General features: G+C 42.7%; 1 protein-coding gene across 1 annotated transcript in view; it reads left to right on the forward strand.

Annotated features, from left to right (window-relative positions):
• The first annotated feature begins 6,352 nt into the window (after positions 1-6,352).
• DHX35 (DEAH-box helicase 35) overlaps positions 6,353-18,270 on the forward strand; it is a 71,713-nt gene continuing 59,795 nt past the window's right edge. Inside the window, 3 exon segments of the mRNA XM_019632931.1 lie at positions 6,353-6,496; positions 12,864-12,997; positions 17,123-17,215. Coding sequence (XP_019488476.1) covers positions 6,457-6,496; positions 12,864-12,997; positions 17,123-17,215 — 267 coding nt within the window. The 5' untranslated portion in view covers positions 6,353-6,456.

The following is an 18,270-nucleotide window of genomic DNA, read 5'->3' on the forward strand; positions in this document are numbered from 1 at the left end:
AAACTTGCCAGAAGTCATAGGACTTTTCTTGTGCCTCTAGCTTGCCTTTTTTCAAAGAATCAGTTCGAGCTATTTAGACAAGGACCTTGGTTCCCTGCTTCTCTGCCAAACAAGGCCTTAGTGTGCATTCCTGGATTTATCCCTGATATTAACTCTGGTGACCCCACGGGCCTAATTTCATCAGATGGGTGTATTGACAATGATTTAGCAATCTGATATCCTGGAGCAGGGGCAAAGAGGACACTGACAATTATCCCACATTCCTCATACATTGGCAGGCACTGCAACTGGTTTCTACACCCTGCTAATCAGGGTTGGTATGGCTGTGGAATCCTGTTTTTGTCTAGTCTCATTTGCATGGACAGACCAAAGAGAGCCCAATGATGGCTTCCTCCTCCTAATCTGGCTAGAGCAGAAGAGGTCTGTAATAGGGGAGGGTGTTGTCTGTCACACAGACACATGAGCACACCTGCAGGTTTAATGCACACATCAGGACTCCCCTGTGGTCAGCAGGTTATTTGTGGGGTTAGTATTATGATCTGGGCTGCTTTGCAGCCCAGACAACTGGTTCAAGTCTGGTTGTGAACAACTCGGGCCTACGCCTTGAAGAAACATAATGCTATTTGAAACCATTTCCAGGTGTGGATAATTTCCTATGTCTTCTCTTTGACCCTCACAACAATGTAGTGATTCCGCAGCTGTTATTCTCAATTTTCAGGTGAAGAAACTGAAGCTCAGGTTAAGTAGCATATTCAAGGTCACAAGGCTGGTAAATGGTGACACAAGCATTTAAACACAAATTTGCAGATTCTAAGTTCAGTGATCTGCTTTATTACTGTTTCTTTACAGGGAGTATGGAGGCATTAGCAGGTGTACCTCGAGAAATGGCAGTAAATGCAATTGTGACTTGAAATAATAAATTTTAACCTCATGAACAAATACAGGTACCTTTGAAATGTCAACTTACTGTTCTATGGAACTATTAATAGCCAGTCATAAAAAAGGTTCTGTGTTTGGTTTGGGAAATGATGGATCAAATACATTTAAATAGGATTCTTGACTGAAGGACGACTCAGACTTTTGAATGAGGTCATGATCACATTGACTTTCTCAGAGGAGGGCAGGTATGTGGCCTATCACAAGCTTACCTAACCACAGAGTCCTCTTTTTGTGGAGCAGGACTCCAATCTATTCTCTGAGAGTTGTTGTCAGCGATTAGAAATAAGAACAAGAGGTGTATGGAATCCTACGAAAATGTCCCGGTATCTCAGAGTAAGCAAAGCTTTTCTGGCACTCCTCTGGAGAGTATCACTCACTACAGGGCACAGTTTTTCCACGGTGAGATCTGAGAGCCACCTGCATCAGAGTCAGCTGGGGCCTCATTTAAAATGTTATTGGTCCCACTCCCGGGGGAGAGAGAGGAGGAGGGTGGGTGTGGCAGACTATTTGGCTCAAAAATGTTTGCTGCCACTCCCTAGGAGAGAATTATATTTCTCTATCTGTCTAATGTCAGACTTGGCCATTATAGAAGAGGCTGTAAATATTTTGGTATATATCTAAAAGATTAAAAGTTCACTTTGAATAAAAGATAACCACACTACCATGATCATACCTACGCAACTTTGACAAAAATGTCTCAATATCATCAAATAAATAGTATTCAAATTCAGGTTTTTTTTTTTCTCCCTGATTTGTTTGAATTGGAGATCCATGCAATTTCAAGGTCAATCGAATCAGACTGCAGGGTCAACATTGTCTTGAAAAACTTAAGGAGCCAATTGAAGAAATGGCCTCCCCATAGCTGTAGGCAGTTAGGCTGGGAGTATCTCTGTTTTACATGAGATTTAAAGTGACTAACAAGAAAACCTAAGTACAAGGTCATGTACATGAAAAGTTACATGAAAGAAACCCAAAGCGTGGGGGATACAAAATGGAATGAGGCCACAAGCGCATGCCACAGTGACCAACACTGTTACTTTGGGTAGGCCACACATGAAAGTTTCTCAGTAGCCAAGGCAGAAGGAGAAACCTGGTCAGACCAACCATTCATAATGTCTCTAAGATCAAAGTAAATCCAAGTATAGGAAGAACAATCCTCGGTATAAGATCAGATAAGAATTTCTCACAAGGATCCTCTTATAAAAATGATACCGTGAAGCCTTCTGATAATAAACACAATGACAGATATTCTGGGTGTGCGCCAACATCGAACTCCATAAGGACGGTTGTCCAAACCTATAAATGAGTTGGACCTATTCAGATGTCCTGTGTGAGCATGGAATATGTACCTGAGACTGAATATGTTCAGATGAGCATTATTACACCAGGTTCCCTGGAGCCACCTAGAAATATGCCCCGTTTGCCTGGCAGAGTTCCAGGTTATGCCCACGAACACCCCCTTTCATTCTCAGACGTGTCCAATTGAAGCATACAGTCGTCCTATCTAGAAAGCCCCTGGCCGACCTCAGGAGGCTCTCCCCAACTTGTCTAGTTTCATAGCCATGCATGTTTTTCAGGCCAACGTGATGGACTCCCCTGGCAGCTGAGTCTCCTTCCTCGTGGAGCTCTCCACACCTCTGCCCAAATCCTTGAAGCTAAGTAAGCACTTTTGCTTATGCTAATACATGTGTGAACTTGATCCTTTGTGTGCAAGCCAACAAACTACAGGTTTACATATGTTACAAGCTGCAGAGGGCTGCTGCACCTTAGATTCAGTGGAAAATCCCAGTGCAATACAATTCGGTAAAAGTGATTCTGCAAAGGACAACCTCTTTTCAGGCTGGGAGATAGCTCTCTGATCTGGCTTGATGGAGCAGACCTAAGGGCAGCTAGGATTTTTCTTAAGATGCCAAGACTTTTAGCACATGACTACAGGGATGGTGTGATTGACATCTGTTATTTTTACTTCATTCAGTTGCCCCCTGATATTCACCCTCAGGTTTCCCTCTGAGGAATCATTCTGTTCCCAGCTCTTGGTCCACGTGGTTCTGGTGTCGCTGACCACATCTGACTTGGGATGGAGTGTGTGTACATCATATTGGTTGGCCCTCATGACTGACTCAGATGGATACGTGGCCAGATATTTTTACCACCGATTTTTGGAAAGAGGCTTGATGCTGAGAGGATGTGGTGGCTGAGCTGACGTGGCCATCTATTATAGTTACCACATGACACCCAGGTCAGCAGAAGGCAGAAGAAGAATCAGAAATGAGCCCTGATTACGTCATGTGTCCTGATGCAGCCGTGTCTCAAATCAGAACTACGCTTGTGGACTTTGTGAACCATTTTTGCTTACGTGAGAATGGGTTTTCTATCACTTGTTACATAAAAGCCTTAACTGGTACAAAGATGAAGACTCCGAAATCCTATGCCTCCTAAACAAGGCTAAGATGGTGGGACTGGAAATAGTTCAGTGCAGAAAGTACCCATTAACCACCACCATAGGCACAGAAAAACATCTATAATGTACTCATGAAATGATTTTGAGGAGTATCTTTCTGGAAAACCTGTTATTCAGAAGTTGCAAAATGTACCCCTATGTGACAAAATGATCAAACAAAATGAGTTGGCATTGAACTAAATAAATTCTGGATGCCATCCCAAGAAATAATGGTTTCAATTTTAGAGTTGTTATTTTAGGCCATTCTTTCTGAAAATAGTTAATTAGGAAGGATAAGATAGTCTACTGAGACCATTCCTAGTTTGTGACAGTAAAACCACGCCATCAACCTGTAGGTTGTTACTTAGGCCTTTTCTCCAATAGAAGTCTGTGTAAGCAAAACAACTCATTAGGGACAGTTGGGCTTAGAAATTTCTGGGACAGATAAACTAATTCTTATCTAGCAGAGCTAAGCTCTAATGATTTTAAATGGTCCATGTGGTTGAAAAAAACACTGGCCTGGGAATTGGAAAGCTGAGTTCTAGATTTTAGTTCTGATGCAAAATAGCTCATTGATTCTGATCAATCCTTTTAACCTCTATGGGCCTCAGGGTTTTTTTTTTGTTTCTATAAAACAGAGTATTTAGATGTTGATTAAAGTCTCCTCTGACTTTAATCTACTGTTTCTTTGTAAATACGAAGACTTCTTAATATAAGTTGAGTAATTTATAAAACAGAAATAAAAAGTGGCACTTATTTAATTTTCCCTTGTATTCATGTATAAACCCTGTTTTCTATACTTGGGCCTTTAGTGAAAAGAAGACAAAAATAAAACAAGGATCAATGTATGGAGAACTAAAAATAAGTATAAACCATGGTGTTCACATATACGAGGTCCAACAAGTTTGTGAACTCATCCTAGAAAAAGTGCTACATACCTCATTGCTGAATATCATTACAGTCACCTTCGAAGTACTTCCCTTGGGAAGCTATGCACCGACGCCAGTGCCTAGTCCACCCTTCCAAGCAATTTTGGAACTTTTTCTGGTATGGCCATCAGAGCTGTTGTCGTATTACCCTTGATGTCCTGAATGTCATCAAAATGTCTTCCTTTCAATATTTTCTTTATCTTTGGGTAAAGAAAGAAGTCATTGGGGGCCAGATCAGGTGAGTAGGGAGGGAGTTCCCATACAGTTATTTGTTTACTGGCTAAAAACTCCCTCACAGACAGTGCCCTGTGAGCTGGTGCATTGTGATGCAAGCGCCATGAATTGTTGGCGAAAAGTTCAGGTCGTCTAACTTTTTCATGCAACCTTTTCAGCATTTCCAAATAGTAAACTTGGTTAACTGTCCAGTTGGTACAAATTCATAATGAATAATCCCTGATACCAAAGCAACATCATTGCAACATGTTCGTGAACTTAATTGTTCAGACCTCATACATTTCTCAATAGGCACTATTAATGGGCTAGGACTATGAAAAGGGTCCTTGTCCTCAAGAAGCTTCCAGTGTAATAGAGGAGGCAGATGAACTATAGTTAACTAGGTAAATGTTATCACAACAGTGAGCACACAGGTCCTGATCCTGGGCAGGGGATGGGTTGGGGCGGGGATGCTTAAACCAGGCTGTAAGTTTATACAATTCTTAGGGTGACCCTTAGGAGGATATTTTAAAGGATGGATGGATAATTCTAGGCAGAGAGATTATCATGTATTGAATATTTTCATTATTATGGAAATAAAGAAGATATTTGGAAAAGGAATGTATACATCTAAATTCAGACTTTTATTTTCCCCCTGGGTACAGTGGGTTTGCTGTATTTGAGTTAATGAGAGCTAACATTGATTGAATGCCTGCAATGTCTTACACTGTTAGGTGCTTTACATGTTATCTCATTTAATACAACCTTTAAAAATATTAGATGACAGTCAGGAGCTAGGAAATGGCAAAGTTAGGATTCCAAATCATGTCTACCTGTCTCCAAAATGATCTTTCCATGACTATGTCATTTCTTTCAAAAATTGCAGAATTTTCTTCACTGCTCTAAAAATGCATAATTCTGAAGCCTCTCACTTTCTTCCAATTAGTTGCCTACCCATAAAATATAATAGTTCCTTTATTTTAGCGTATTAACTTTTATTAGCTTTCCTTTGGCTTAGTGGAATCTTTCTCAAGCTTGTTGATCAAAAGAATCATGGGTGGGGCTTCTTAAAATGCAGGTTCCCAGGCCACACCCCTGGAGATTCTGACTCAAGTTTGGATGGGGCCTAGTATCTGTACTTTAAACAAGCATTTGAATCACATGAGCAGTCAAAGTGGAGGAAACACTGGGTTAGTGTCCTAGCCTAACTGATTTACCCATTTCTAAGTCTCTTATTCCAATCCATTCCCTCCCTCCCCCGTTTTTTCAGCATTACTCTCAAGACTCCTGAAGACTTCCATACGCTTTCCCATTGTTTTATTTACTGATAATAATAAATACTACTGTTTATCGAGCATTTATTACTATTCACGGTCGCCTCCTTAGACAGAAGCTCCATGAAGGGGCTGAAACTGCAGTAACCTGGGCACGCAGTATTTACTGAACCAGCACACTCACAAGGTAGTCACTATTATTATCCTTCAATATGACTATATGGACGAGAATAAAAGAGAAATAAATAGTAAAGCCGAGACAGCTTTAGCAGTTAATTGGACTGGACTGCCTCCGTGCTCACCGCGTGCCAGCTGTCCTTTCCCAAAACTTGCCCTTCCAGAGGTGTGCGGCCGCCATTCAGGCCACACTCCGCGCTCCTAAGAAAGCCACTTGATACCGCGATCCGCCACTCTAAAGGGAGCGGAGTAGCGCGCCCTTTTCGCGGGTGCGGGTCACGTGAGTCTGGGGGCGGGGCCGGAACGCTCTGGGAAGACGAGCCGTAGGTCACGTGGAGCCGAGGGGGCGGTGGCCACGGGGGGCGTGGCCGTAAAACCTCGTGAACCACCGGGCCTAGGCTCCTCGTGGGCCACGCCCCCTGCCCCTCCGGGGGCTCGCTTGCGACGGAGGGGTGGAGCTTTCTTCGTGACCTTTCACCCCAGCATGGCTGCGCCCGTGGGACCGGTGAAGTTCTGGCGACCAGGTAAGGCCCTTGGCGGAACGCTGGGCAGATGTAGCGGCCTGCCTTTGGTCTTGGCCCAGCGGCGGTGTGTCCTGGGTCCTGCGGACCTGCGCGCAGGCCTGACCTCGGCGGGCTAGCCACCGCCACCAAGGTGCTGGTCGGCTCTGCGGCTCAGGCTCCCACAGGGTCCTGGGGGTTTGGGGGTCCGCTCCCTCTTTACGTAGAAATTCTCTGTGTGACCTTGTTCGAGTCTCAGCCTCCCCAGTCCTCGTTTTTCTCACTCCCGATGCCTGTGTTGCCCAACCCGCGATGGGGAAACGCTGAAGCGCCCACGCGTGCCCTGTTACTGCCCTGGGGCTACAGTGGAACCCGACAGACCGTGTTGCTCAGGGTTTAAGAGCTCCAGCTAAGGAATCAGACGCCTGGGTTCGAATTTTCCGCCCTGCCACATAGTAACAGTACCTTTGGGCAAGTCCCTTAACCCGTCGGAGCCTTAGTCTCTGCTCACCTATGGAACGGGCAGAGTAATGACATTCTGTAGGCTTGAACAGTGAGCACGACTGCATTGTCTGACGTAGAGTAAGTGCTCATAAAAAGACAAAGTTTTATTTTGTTTTAGGGTCCTTCTTTTCTACTACGAGTGTCTGCCAGAAAGTGAACACCTTCATATCGGCTGTCACGCACTTTCCCCACTTGCCGGCTAATAGGAATCTCAGTCACAAAATGCCTTGCTTGTTTTGTTTTAATTTTCTCAATCACGATTTTATTGAATGTGTACACGTTGAAACCCAGCTAAATGCATTACTTCCCTCCTTCCCTCAGTTCCTTGTGAAAAACAAAAGTTTTCTTTACCCCCACCACTTGCTTGTTTTTTTCCCCCCACTTGCACCTCTGCAGGTCTGGATGTGCAAAGTATATTGCAGCAAAAATGAAATGAGACAGAGAAGGTAATACAAGGAAGGCTTTAAAATTGTTTTTAGAGTGGGTCTCTGAAATTCTGACCATGCATATAACATGATGTGGGAGATAAACCCAAGCAAGAGATGTGTTATTTATTTTTTTTTAAATCTGTAGTTTTTCATTTAACAACATTTTTATGATTCAGCATTTCAAGTCATCAGCCAATTATCCGTCCTGACTTTTGTTTGCAGCCAAAACTAAGATCCCATTAGGTAATGAGATACCCTCTATTTTATTTATTCAGGCCTTTAATAACAGGTCAAAGTGTTAAGTATAATAAAGGCCTGAATGAATTGTTAAAAATCACATCAAGATATTACTTTAGTTAAAGAACATGTGATTACTCTTAAGAGTTTTATTCTATTATTTAATTCATTCATTGAGGGTATACTTATTGAACAGCTAACCTTGTGGTCAGCAGACAGATATAGATAACTAGGGCTGTGCTTTGCTATCAAGGGTTAGTCTCTGTGTCTCTCTCTCTCAATTATTCTATGAAGTTGAATACCCTTTAGAAGAGAATATAAAATGAGGCAGGAAAAGGTGGTGGAAAGGAAGATGGGCTTTAGAGTCCGTGACTACCACTTACTAACTTGGTGACTTGGCACAGCCACTTAAGTGCTCAAAGTCTCAGTTATCATCTATAAACTGGGCATAATGCCTACCTAAAGGATTGTTTTGAGGATTAAATAAGAATACATGTAAAGCTGTTAGCACTAGATACATATTAACTATTATAATTATATGGAAGTATAGGGGAAAGGGAAAGATTGAATGTGGGTTGAATGTGTGGAAAAATACTTCATTAAGACAGTGACATTTTTGAGGTAGACACTGAAGCACAAATAAGGTTTTGTTGCGTAGAGGAGAATGGAGCTCTAGGCAAAGGGTGCAGCATGAACAAAAGCAACGTGGGATGCATGCCTCAAGAATGTCCAAAAAACCCCAAAATAGTTGAGTAGTGTGATGCTGTTAAGTGGTAGGGTGTATCTTGGGATGTTGTAGGGGCCTCATTTTGAGAGGTCTCATGGCAAGTTAAAGAGTTTGGACTTCACTGGTTTTCAGCAGAGGATGACACGATCAGGTTTATTTTAGAAAGATATCTGGCAGTGTTGTGCAGAATGGCTGGGAGAAGAAATTAGAATCAAGGACACTTGTAAGAGAAGGTACTACTAAAATTGAGGAGGGCTATGAAAGCCTTAATTTTGGCCTGGGAACAGAGAGGAGGGACCTTATGGGAATAGAGACATTTTAGAGGCAGACGTAGGAGAAGGTAAAGTCCGTTATGACTCAGATTTCTGGGTTGGGTGGCTAGCTAGGTAAGTGGTTCTCAAATTTTGCTGTGTAGTTGAATCACTTGGGAAACTTAAACATCCTGCTGCTCTGTCATACCCCATGGCAATAAGTCAGAAGTCTGGAGGGCTAGGAACCAGGCATCAGTATTTTTTCAAGATTCCCCGGCTGATCCCAGCCTGCATCAAAGTTTGGGAACCACTAGGTAAACTGTTGTCATTAACTGAGGCAGGGATGGGTTTTCGTACACATTTACTGGGCCCTTACTTTGTGCTTTGTGCTGGTCACTTTTGCTTCCATCATCTTATTAAACGGTCACAATATCTGTGATGGCGGTATCACTCTCTTTTTACAAAGGAGGAAACTGAAGTTCAAGGTATGAAAATAGAATGTGGGAAGTACATGGTAAAGGTCAGGGAAATGGCTGACGCTCGATATAAGGCCAGATGTTGGAATCACGAATATATCCTGTAGGTTGGGAGCCACAGGCTCAGGTAACTACAGGGGCCTTTCAGACCACCTAAATAAGTGAAGCTGCCGGGTGGAAGTATTAGGGTGTGGATGACAACTATGGTTAACTGCACTGCGCATCCACAGATAGATACACACCGGAGCTTGCATAGGCTGTGTAAAGCAGGAAGCTGTATTCGGGTCTACCTAATTGTCGTATGGGCTCAGAGTTGCCAGATGTATTTTTTAAGCCTAATATCCAGATTCGAATGGGACATTTTGACATGTTTTAAATGAACTATTGTATTGGGTCGTCGGGAAAGTCATGACGTATTTTTCTATGTTTTTCAATGCAAAAATGCGTCATGACTTTCCTGACGACCCAATATTTCAAACATTTTAACCAAGGCATGTTTTGGGACCTTGAGAAACTAGTTTGTGATCTCTGCCTTAAGAGCTTTGTATGAACTACCTGAGATTTTTGTAGAAAAAGGTTGACGAGCACAAGTCGATCAGAAGAGCCTGGCTTTTTTTCTTTCATACATACAATGAATATTTAATGATTGCTGACCATGTGCCTGGTGAAACTTAATAGCAACAACTTAGGAGATTTTGTGATCTGATCTACAGTAAAAGATTTATTGGGGCTGTGATCCAGCATGTGTGTGTGTGCGTGCTGGATCACACACGCAACTGAAAAAAGTTGTGCAAAACCAATATTGCTTTCTGGGATGCACTCTGAGACTTTCTATTCTATTTCTAGTTCATTATTTTAAAAAATGCTGATCATGAGGCACTGTATTAATTTCATAACCCACTAACGGATCACCACTCAAACTAAAAAACTGGGTGAGAGGGGATGTTGGATTGGGGGGGGCAGTTACTATTATCAGCCGTGTTTTATAGCTGGCGAAATGAAGGCATTTATAGTTTGCAATAATTACAAACTTGTTATTCCCTTAAGCACAGAGAATGTTCCCAAGAGAAGAACGACTGTAGGCAGCCACAGTGGGCCCTGGGATGTATACGGAGGGAAGCAGTCCTAGTTTGGTGAATGAAGTCTTTTGTGAGGAGGAGACGGGCTCCTTATTGATTGACAGCAGCTGTTCTTGTAAGAGATCTGCTAACAGAATCCTGTACTGAGGTGGATTTGGCTGTAGGTTAGAGACCAGGAGGGGTGGGGTCGTGAAGGAAACACCTGGGTGGATTAAACCCTGGTGAAGGAGGGAAGTGAGAGACCGTGCAGGAGCGATGTTAACATGTTCTAGACATGCTGTAGAGATTTAAGTGTGTTTTGAACAGGACAGAATTCCGGACAAAAATAAAGTTGATGAGGACAAGGTAGTCTTTGCAATAGTTTTCTTGGGTAAAGGTTATAAGACATTATTAAGATGTAGGGATAATAATATCATGTGTAACAAGGGAAGAAAGGGAAGGAAATGCACTTCTTGGAGTACAGGCTTTGTTCCAGGTCCTGGTCTATCTCTTATCTTGATGAAAGAAAGGTCAGCATTTTGGCAAAAACAATACAGCAATGTTGGGTTGCATCCTCTACGGGAGCTTCCCAGGTGAAATCTGAAACCGGCTCCTACAGCAGAGGGCAGGGAGAGACCAAAGAAAAAGGCAGACACTTCAGATTGGTAGGTGGCAGATTAATAAGCAAGGGAATTTACACAGGAGGCCTGGCTTGGGCAGCCACAAGACCAGTAGATTGCTGCACCCACCCGCCAAATCGTAAAACTTGATACAGAGGTCTTAACTAGGGTCAGTCACATACAAGGGGGGCCTGCCTGGGTTCAGTCATGCACACAGTCCAGATGGTCTCATCACCACATTTCTATCTCAAGGCCGTGTCCTTGGGCAGTTTCTAGCCCAGGGCAGACGAGTGGAATTCACATCCCAAAATATAGGGAGGTGGGTGAGGAGCCTCCGATTGCAGGAGTCCAGCTCGTGGGTCAGACAGGCAGTCTTATCTTCTCGACGACCTTCCCCAACAAGCAGGGCCCCGCTTACCTGCTTTTTGGCCATCTTGGACCTCTGGAACACAACTATATTCGTAAAAATAAATGGCAAAGGCATCAGGGATCTACGGCAGTGATTCTAAATGTAGTGCTAAGGGGGTCTGTGGACCTCCAGCATTTTGTATTATGATAAATTACATTCTGGTGTATTTTTCAGGAGAGGGCACTCATAGCCTTCCTTAGATTATTGAAGGGACCTGGGACCCGCCCTCCCCCAGTGTAAACCTCAATCACTGGGCTAAATCTTATCACAGCGTCCCCGTAGTTTCTCATAGCGTTACGGATTCTGAGTTCAGACCTGCGAGGTGACAGTTTTGTGTAATTATCCCTGTGCACCCCCAACAGAAGGCTGTGCAGCATGTGTTTGAACTTCTAGGGAGGGTTTTTATTGGTTCATAAAGGCACCATTACCCCAGTGCTCACCAGCTCTAACTTTTAGGAGTATATTCCTTATGTTGAGTTGAATTCTGAGCCCTGTGCCATTTATTTATTACTCTTACTTCTGTCTTAGAGCTACACAAACAGAGCAGCGTGAAAAGTTACAGAAACTGATCCTAAAAATTGAACCCATGCTCCTCCTCAAGCATTTTCCTTTCCAGGCTAAAAATCCACGGCACCTTGAACAGGTTGGGTTGGGATGGGATCATGATGGGATATGGCTTCCCTGTTCTTCACCATCCTGAGCACCAGGTTGTCATTGTTCTTATACTAAGAGTCTGTCATGGTATCTGCGGTTTCATCTGCTCAGCACACTGGTTTCTTGGAACAGCACTTCCCATCCAACTGCTCCAATCCTGTGGTTCAGATGGGGGCTGCCATTTATTGCATCCCACTCCACTGGCCCTGGTTTATTGGACCCGGCTGGGCATTGGACCTAAGCTGGGAGAAAAGCTGCCCCCAAATAGCGCACACCTGGGACTCCCTGTCGACCTTAGCAGGTCTTTAATTTTCTCCATAGCACTTACTGCCGCTTCATGCACCAAGTTACAGTCTATGGGGAGGAAGACTGAAAGAAGCAAGTAAGCTGCACAGGGTAGGGCCTGTGTCTGCAGTGTGCATGCTGTATCTCTTGCACTTCCGTCCCCGGTGGGTGTGTGAATGAATGATTGGTGGAGGACTTGTGAGCCTGAGCTCCGGCATCTCAGCAGCCTTGATTCCAGCTCCTGTAGAGAAGCCAGCCTAGGGGACCGAGAGGAACTTGTCGAGAGGCATAGAGATGAGAGAATGAGAAAGCCAGGCAGTGTTTGAGTCTCTGGTTCCAGTCGCCTGTGAACCTGCCATCCTGCAGTAGGACTCATCCTTTGCCCCAGCTAATTCCCACTGCGTTTCTTTTCACTTTTATGAAGTGTTCGGTAAGAAGACCGACATGGAGGCCAGAACTAAAAACATTGTCCTCTGTAACATACAGTTGTGTGTGGCCAATTCGGAGCCCAGTGGGACCGCCATCTCCTTTGTTCCTGACAGGAGTGAGGCCTTTACGGAAGATTTTTGTATTCTCATAGGTACTTTTCCAGATGTTTTCCTGAAGTTAAAGCTTAGTATCTCTTGGTACTTTGAGATCAGATGTGTTGCTTCTGTTGTATATCTTCATTTTTGAATTTGTAGTTTTTGCATGTTTCTCTGTTCCTTGTATCAGAGAACCTGAAAATTTTTTTCTGTTACAGGTACAGAGGGACCAGGCGTCAGCATCTCTGAAGAGAGACAAAGTCTCGCTGAAAACTCTGCAACAACCGTTGTTTACAATCCGTATGCTGCCCTTTCAATAGAACAGCAGAGACAGAAGCTGCCAGTGTTCAAGGTACATTGGAAAAGCATGTTCAGCCTGCTGGCCTGATGCAGTCTGCCATAGCTGTGTACTTGGCACTGAAGCAAACAGCGTCCTCTTAGTCTTAATGACACTTTAGAACACAAAGAGCTCAGGATGACCTTATCTGAAGGGATTAACTTTTCAAAATATGCCTGTTAGTTAACTTTAGAAATCTTCAAAGTCTTTAAGATTTTTTTCAGTTAGATCTTATGTATTAAAAACTGAAAAGAAGTGGAATGACATTCTTTTCCCTCCACCTCTTTGCTTTCAATTATGGACAAGTTCAGACATACAGAAAAGTAGAGAAAATAGCACAATGAGCTTCTATGCATCTAGCTCCAACAAATTACCAACATATGGCCAAGTTTAGCTTTTTTTTAAAGGCATATTTCTCTAAGCTAGATTAATTGGGAATATGAGGTAGTTTCCGTTGAGGATGTTAACTCCTACCGCGATACTGACAGGACTTTTTTGGTTTTTATTTTTAGCTGAGCCATCTTGCCACCTGTTGGCAGGTCAGCTCAGGCTGGGAATCAAACCGCTGTTGCTCAGAGCTCACACTCTTGAGCGAGCTCTTAACCAACTGAGCCACTCGGCCGGCCCTAGCGACGGGATTTTGGTGTGTTTATTATGTCCCATGTGCATATCCAGACACTTAATTCCATCAGTCTCAGGAATGGATGCATCTCTTGTCATCTCACAAGAGACCAACGTGTAAACTAGAATTGAGAGTATGTTTGTTTACAGGGAGCCGTAGTTCTCTAGTACAGATGGACCCAGTCCTTGGACACACTTTCTCCCTGTTGCCAAGTCCACGTGGGAAGCCAAACTGTGATCAGAAAGTGGGCTCAGAGCCTAAGGTGATTTAGGTGTAGTTGAAAAATATGTATTTCATATGCATATAGCCTCTCATGATGGGTGATGCCTCTGGAATGACCCGAGTAGGTGGAGCCACTAGCACCCATGTCTCTCTCTCTTCTAAGTTCTTATACTTAAGGAGCCCCTTTGTCTAGGTTGTGCTAAGAATTCCTCTTCTATGAATGTATTCTTTTTCCAAGTGGATATAAAACAGCATCCTTCTTAATTTAGCCAAGCCACCTTGATTAGAGTTTTATGTGGCCCCAAATATTTTAGTTGCTCATGCCCTGACAGTCCCTGGGTTTCTTCCTCAGGTGATTAACCTCATCCATTATGTGGGAATGCAAACCAGCTTGACCCTCAGGAGATAAAGAGTATAGGTTCACTGTTGCTTCCTCACCACTGAGGGACACAGCTTGAGCTGTGATGAAGTGTTGGGAGTTCAGAGTTCAAACCCAAGCTTCATCATTTGTGTGCTGTGTGACTTTGCTTCACCATCTGAGCTTCTGTTTTCTTATTTATAATATGGGACTCATAGTACCTCCCTCACAGGATTGTTGAGGACCAGATGAGATCATCCGCGTAGAGCATTTTAGTAAGATACCTGACATGTAGTCAACGTTCAAGTACAAGGATAATTGTTTACTAAGTATTTAATTTTGGCCTTTCCCTGATTGATCCTAATCTTCCAACTATACTTATAAAATGTAATAAATGAAACAACAAATGAAAAAAAAGTAAGCAAGAAGTATACATACGTTGATGAAATTAAAATGGCAAGAAGAAGGGTATAAGTGATTGATAAAAAACAAAGCAGAGGTTAAGCATCGTTAAGATCTCATAAGATGTTAAAGATAAATCTAGAAGATGAAAAGGATAAGAAGTTACCCATTCACCACTCCTCCTCCTGTCAAAACTAAAAGTTCAGGTAGCTTTAGAAACAGAAGTTGAAACTAAAGCCTCAGTAAATCTGCAGCTCACCCCTTTGTGCCGGTACCATTACGAGGTGGCTTTCCCTTGTTGCCTTTTGTAGGCCGGCATTCTCTGTGGGCCCTGCTATGCAAGCTTGTCCTCTTACTCCCTCAGACTCAGCCTCTTTGAAGCTCAGCCTGGTCCTTTTCACCAGTTCTCCTTGATTATTCCGCCTGCAGCCGTTGGTGTTACTGTCATTTCCCCAGTTTCCAAACTGGGTATCTTTTTGTCATCTCTCCCTCGAATGTCATACACTAGACTTTCCCCGTTTGCAATGCTTCGTATTTAGCACACGAAGTATGAATTATTGCCTTCAGTTTCTTTGTGCTCAAATCACCCTGCTGCCCAGTTTTTTCAAAACCCTTCAGCTAAAGTCAAAACCCTTCTCAGCTAAAGTCCAGACTCTAGCTCTGCAGCCCTAACTAATCCTCTTGTAACTCATTTCCAGGCCAAACCTGAAGTCTTTCATGGGCTTTTTATAGCACCCCTTTTTATATAGTTTATGTAGTTTGCTTTTCTCCATCTTCTTTCTTTGCTTATGTTATTCCCCTTTCCTGGAATGCCTTGTCTAGCTATTTGTACTCAAATTGTCTTTCAAGTTTTCCTTGACCATCCACCCATCCACCCATCCACCCATCTATCCATCCATCCATCCATCCATCCCATCCATCCATCCATCCATCCCACCCACCCATCCAGTGGATGGATCTACCATTTACCAAATACCTGCCAAGAACCCAAACTGTCCCCCTTCCCCTACCCAAGAAAAAGAAAGCACGAAGTATAAGCAACTGACAAGAAAGCATCTAGACTAGTCATGAGGTTACCTGCAGCCAAATCTCCTTTGGGAGTTTGTAGAAATGCAGATTCCTGGGCCCCACCTTAGCCCTACTGAATCAGAAACCCTGAGGGTGGGGCTAGGAATATTCATTTTTAACAAATATCCTAAGAGATTTGCACACTAAGAATTTAAGAAGTACATATTTAGACCCCAAACAATGCCAAATTCAAAAACCCAAAACACCCAGTGCCTCATTTAGCCAGTTAGGCAGCAGCCTGGCTCTTCCAATCTTCAGCAAACATGTTGCTGGCTTGGAATCAGATGAGCTGAGCAGTGATTAGAGTGGGAGGATTAGGCAGTTTTTTTACTTCATTCCAAACCAGGTATTTATGGAATATCTTTATGACTTTCTAGAGGTGTGTCTGTAATCAAATGTGGGTACAGAAATATATTCTGAAGCTAAGTGGACAGGATGTTGGAATTATCTGTGACTTCTGCTCACGCTGAATGGGTATAGGAAGGGACAGCTACAATATTAGATGTCACCTATGAGGGCTTTATTGTGAACTTGGATTTAGAGGTAGAGGTAAAAGCATAATCTTTTTGTCTGTTTTATTTTTTATTTTATGAGTTAATTGATGAAACAAATTTAATTAGGTAATACATGCTTGTTGTATAAAATTCAAAGCTCTCCTTCACACCCCTGCTCCCCAGCCACTCTTTCTCCTCCCTGGAGACAGTATAGATCCCAGTGTCTTGTTTTGTTTTGTTTTCCCCAAAGATGGCTTTTACCTAAACAAGCATATTGTATTTCCCCTTTCTTTAAAAATGCAAATACTAGCGCATTATTCACAGTGTTCTGCACCTTGCTTTCTGTCCTTATATCTTGGTGACCATTTCATAGCAGTATAAAGAGACTTTGTTCTTTTTTTTTAATTTTTTAATTTTTTTAAGCTGAGCCATCCTGCCGCCTGTTGTCAGCTCAGTGGCGGCTCAGCTCAGGCCAGGAATCGAACCGCTGTTGCTCAGAGCTCAAACTCTTGAGCGAGCTCTTAACCAACTGAGCCACTCGGCCGGCGCAACTTTGTTCTTTTTTGACAACTGCATATTGTTCCATTTTTGGTGTGTGCGTAACTGATTTAACCATTTCCCTCTTGATCAACATGTAGGCTGTTGGAATTTTTGGCCATTTTAAACAGTACTTCAATGGTATGCTTGTATATACATATCTTTGTTCACATGTATGTCTGTAATATAACATCTTATAAGTGAAAATCTTGAATCAAAGGGTATGTGCATTATATATTTTGATAAGTCGTATACTCAACTGCAGTTGTATCATCTTATACTGATACCAGTAGTATCTGTGGGTTGGAAATACATTTTTAATGTTCTTTTTAAAATTTCCTTTGGCAAACAGCTAATTTCGTAATGTTTAAAGGTCTTTGTTTAGGTCTTTTGAGAAAATGTATGGCTATTTACAATATGTGGTTATATTTTTTCAGCTAAGGAATCATATATTATACTTGATAGAAAACTATCAGACAGTGGTGATTGTTGGAGAAACGGGATGCGGGAAAAGCACGCAGATTCCACAAGTGAGTATGTATTTAAATGTCTTCACACTTAGATTTGATTGGAAGAATTTCGTAACTTGAGAACACTCTTTACTGTCATTTGCATTTTTAAGATCTCTCAGAGAGGAAATGTTCAACCCAACTAGGTATTTTTTATTAAACTTTCAGGGCTTATAATTTCTTTGATTAGCACGGAAGTAACAGTCATCTTCAATTTATTATAATTCCCTAATGATAATTGAATAGCTGTACTCTGAAAGGAACAATTTGGACTCATTCAGAGAGGTGTAATGCATAGTTTCTGTCCTCAAATAATTATAGTTGAAGAGGAGGGATAAGATGAATACTTTTATAGTTGTAAATAAAAATAGACTACTATAGCATTATGCAGTGCTATGAAAGAAACCTCTCTGACAAGGCAAAATGATATCTGATGCGAATAGAAGTCGAAAGCAGGATCAGGGAAGGCCTTGGAAAAGAAATATTTGATGTAGACCTTGAGCAGTCGGTGGGAGCTGGCTGGGAAGATGTGCTAATCCAGTGAATATTGGGGTGGAGAAGTGTTTGGGGCTCAACATTAGTGGACACATAGGCTAAAGAGTGGAAAGACAAGGTAATTGAGGTCCAAGTGGGTCTTAAGAGCCTTGACTTGGACGGTGAAGAATGATATTTAAGTAGCCAGGGATGAGAGTCCTTGCAGGTTTTTCTTTCCTTTTTTTTTTTAAAGATTTTTATTGGGGAATTGGGGGAAGGGGAACAGACAAGTTGCTGTCATTTTGTTCTTCAGTCTAGTTGTGGGCAGTTGTCACTGGCCCTCATATGTGGGATCCGAACCGGGGCCCTCTGGCATCCCAAGCGAGTTCTTAACCATCGCGCCACTCGGCCGGCCATGCTTATTTGTTTTTTGATAGCAGCCATCCTCATGGGTGTGAGGTGGTATCTCATTGTGGTTTTGATTTGCATTTCCTTAATGAATAATGATGTTGAACATCTTTTCATGTTCTTGTTGCCCATTCGCATATCTTCTTTGGTGAAATGTGTATTCAAGTCCTTTGCCCCCCCTTTTGTTGTTGTTG

The sequence above is a fragment of the Hipposideros armiger genome, unplaced genomic scaffold (assembly GCF_001890085.2).
Source record: "Hipposideros armiger isolate ML-2016 unplaced genomic scaffold, ASM189008v1 scaffold_1196, whole genome shotgun sequence".
NCBI classification, from domain to species: domain Eukaryota; kingdom Metazoa; phylum Chordata; class Mammalia; order Chiroptera; family Hipposideridae; genus Hipposideros; species Hipposideros armiger.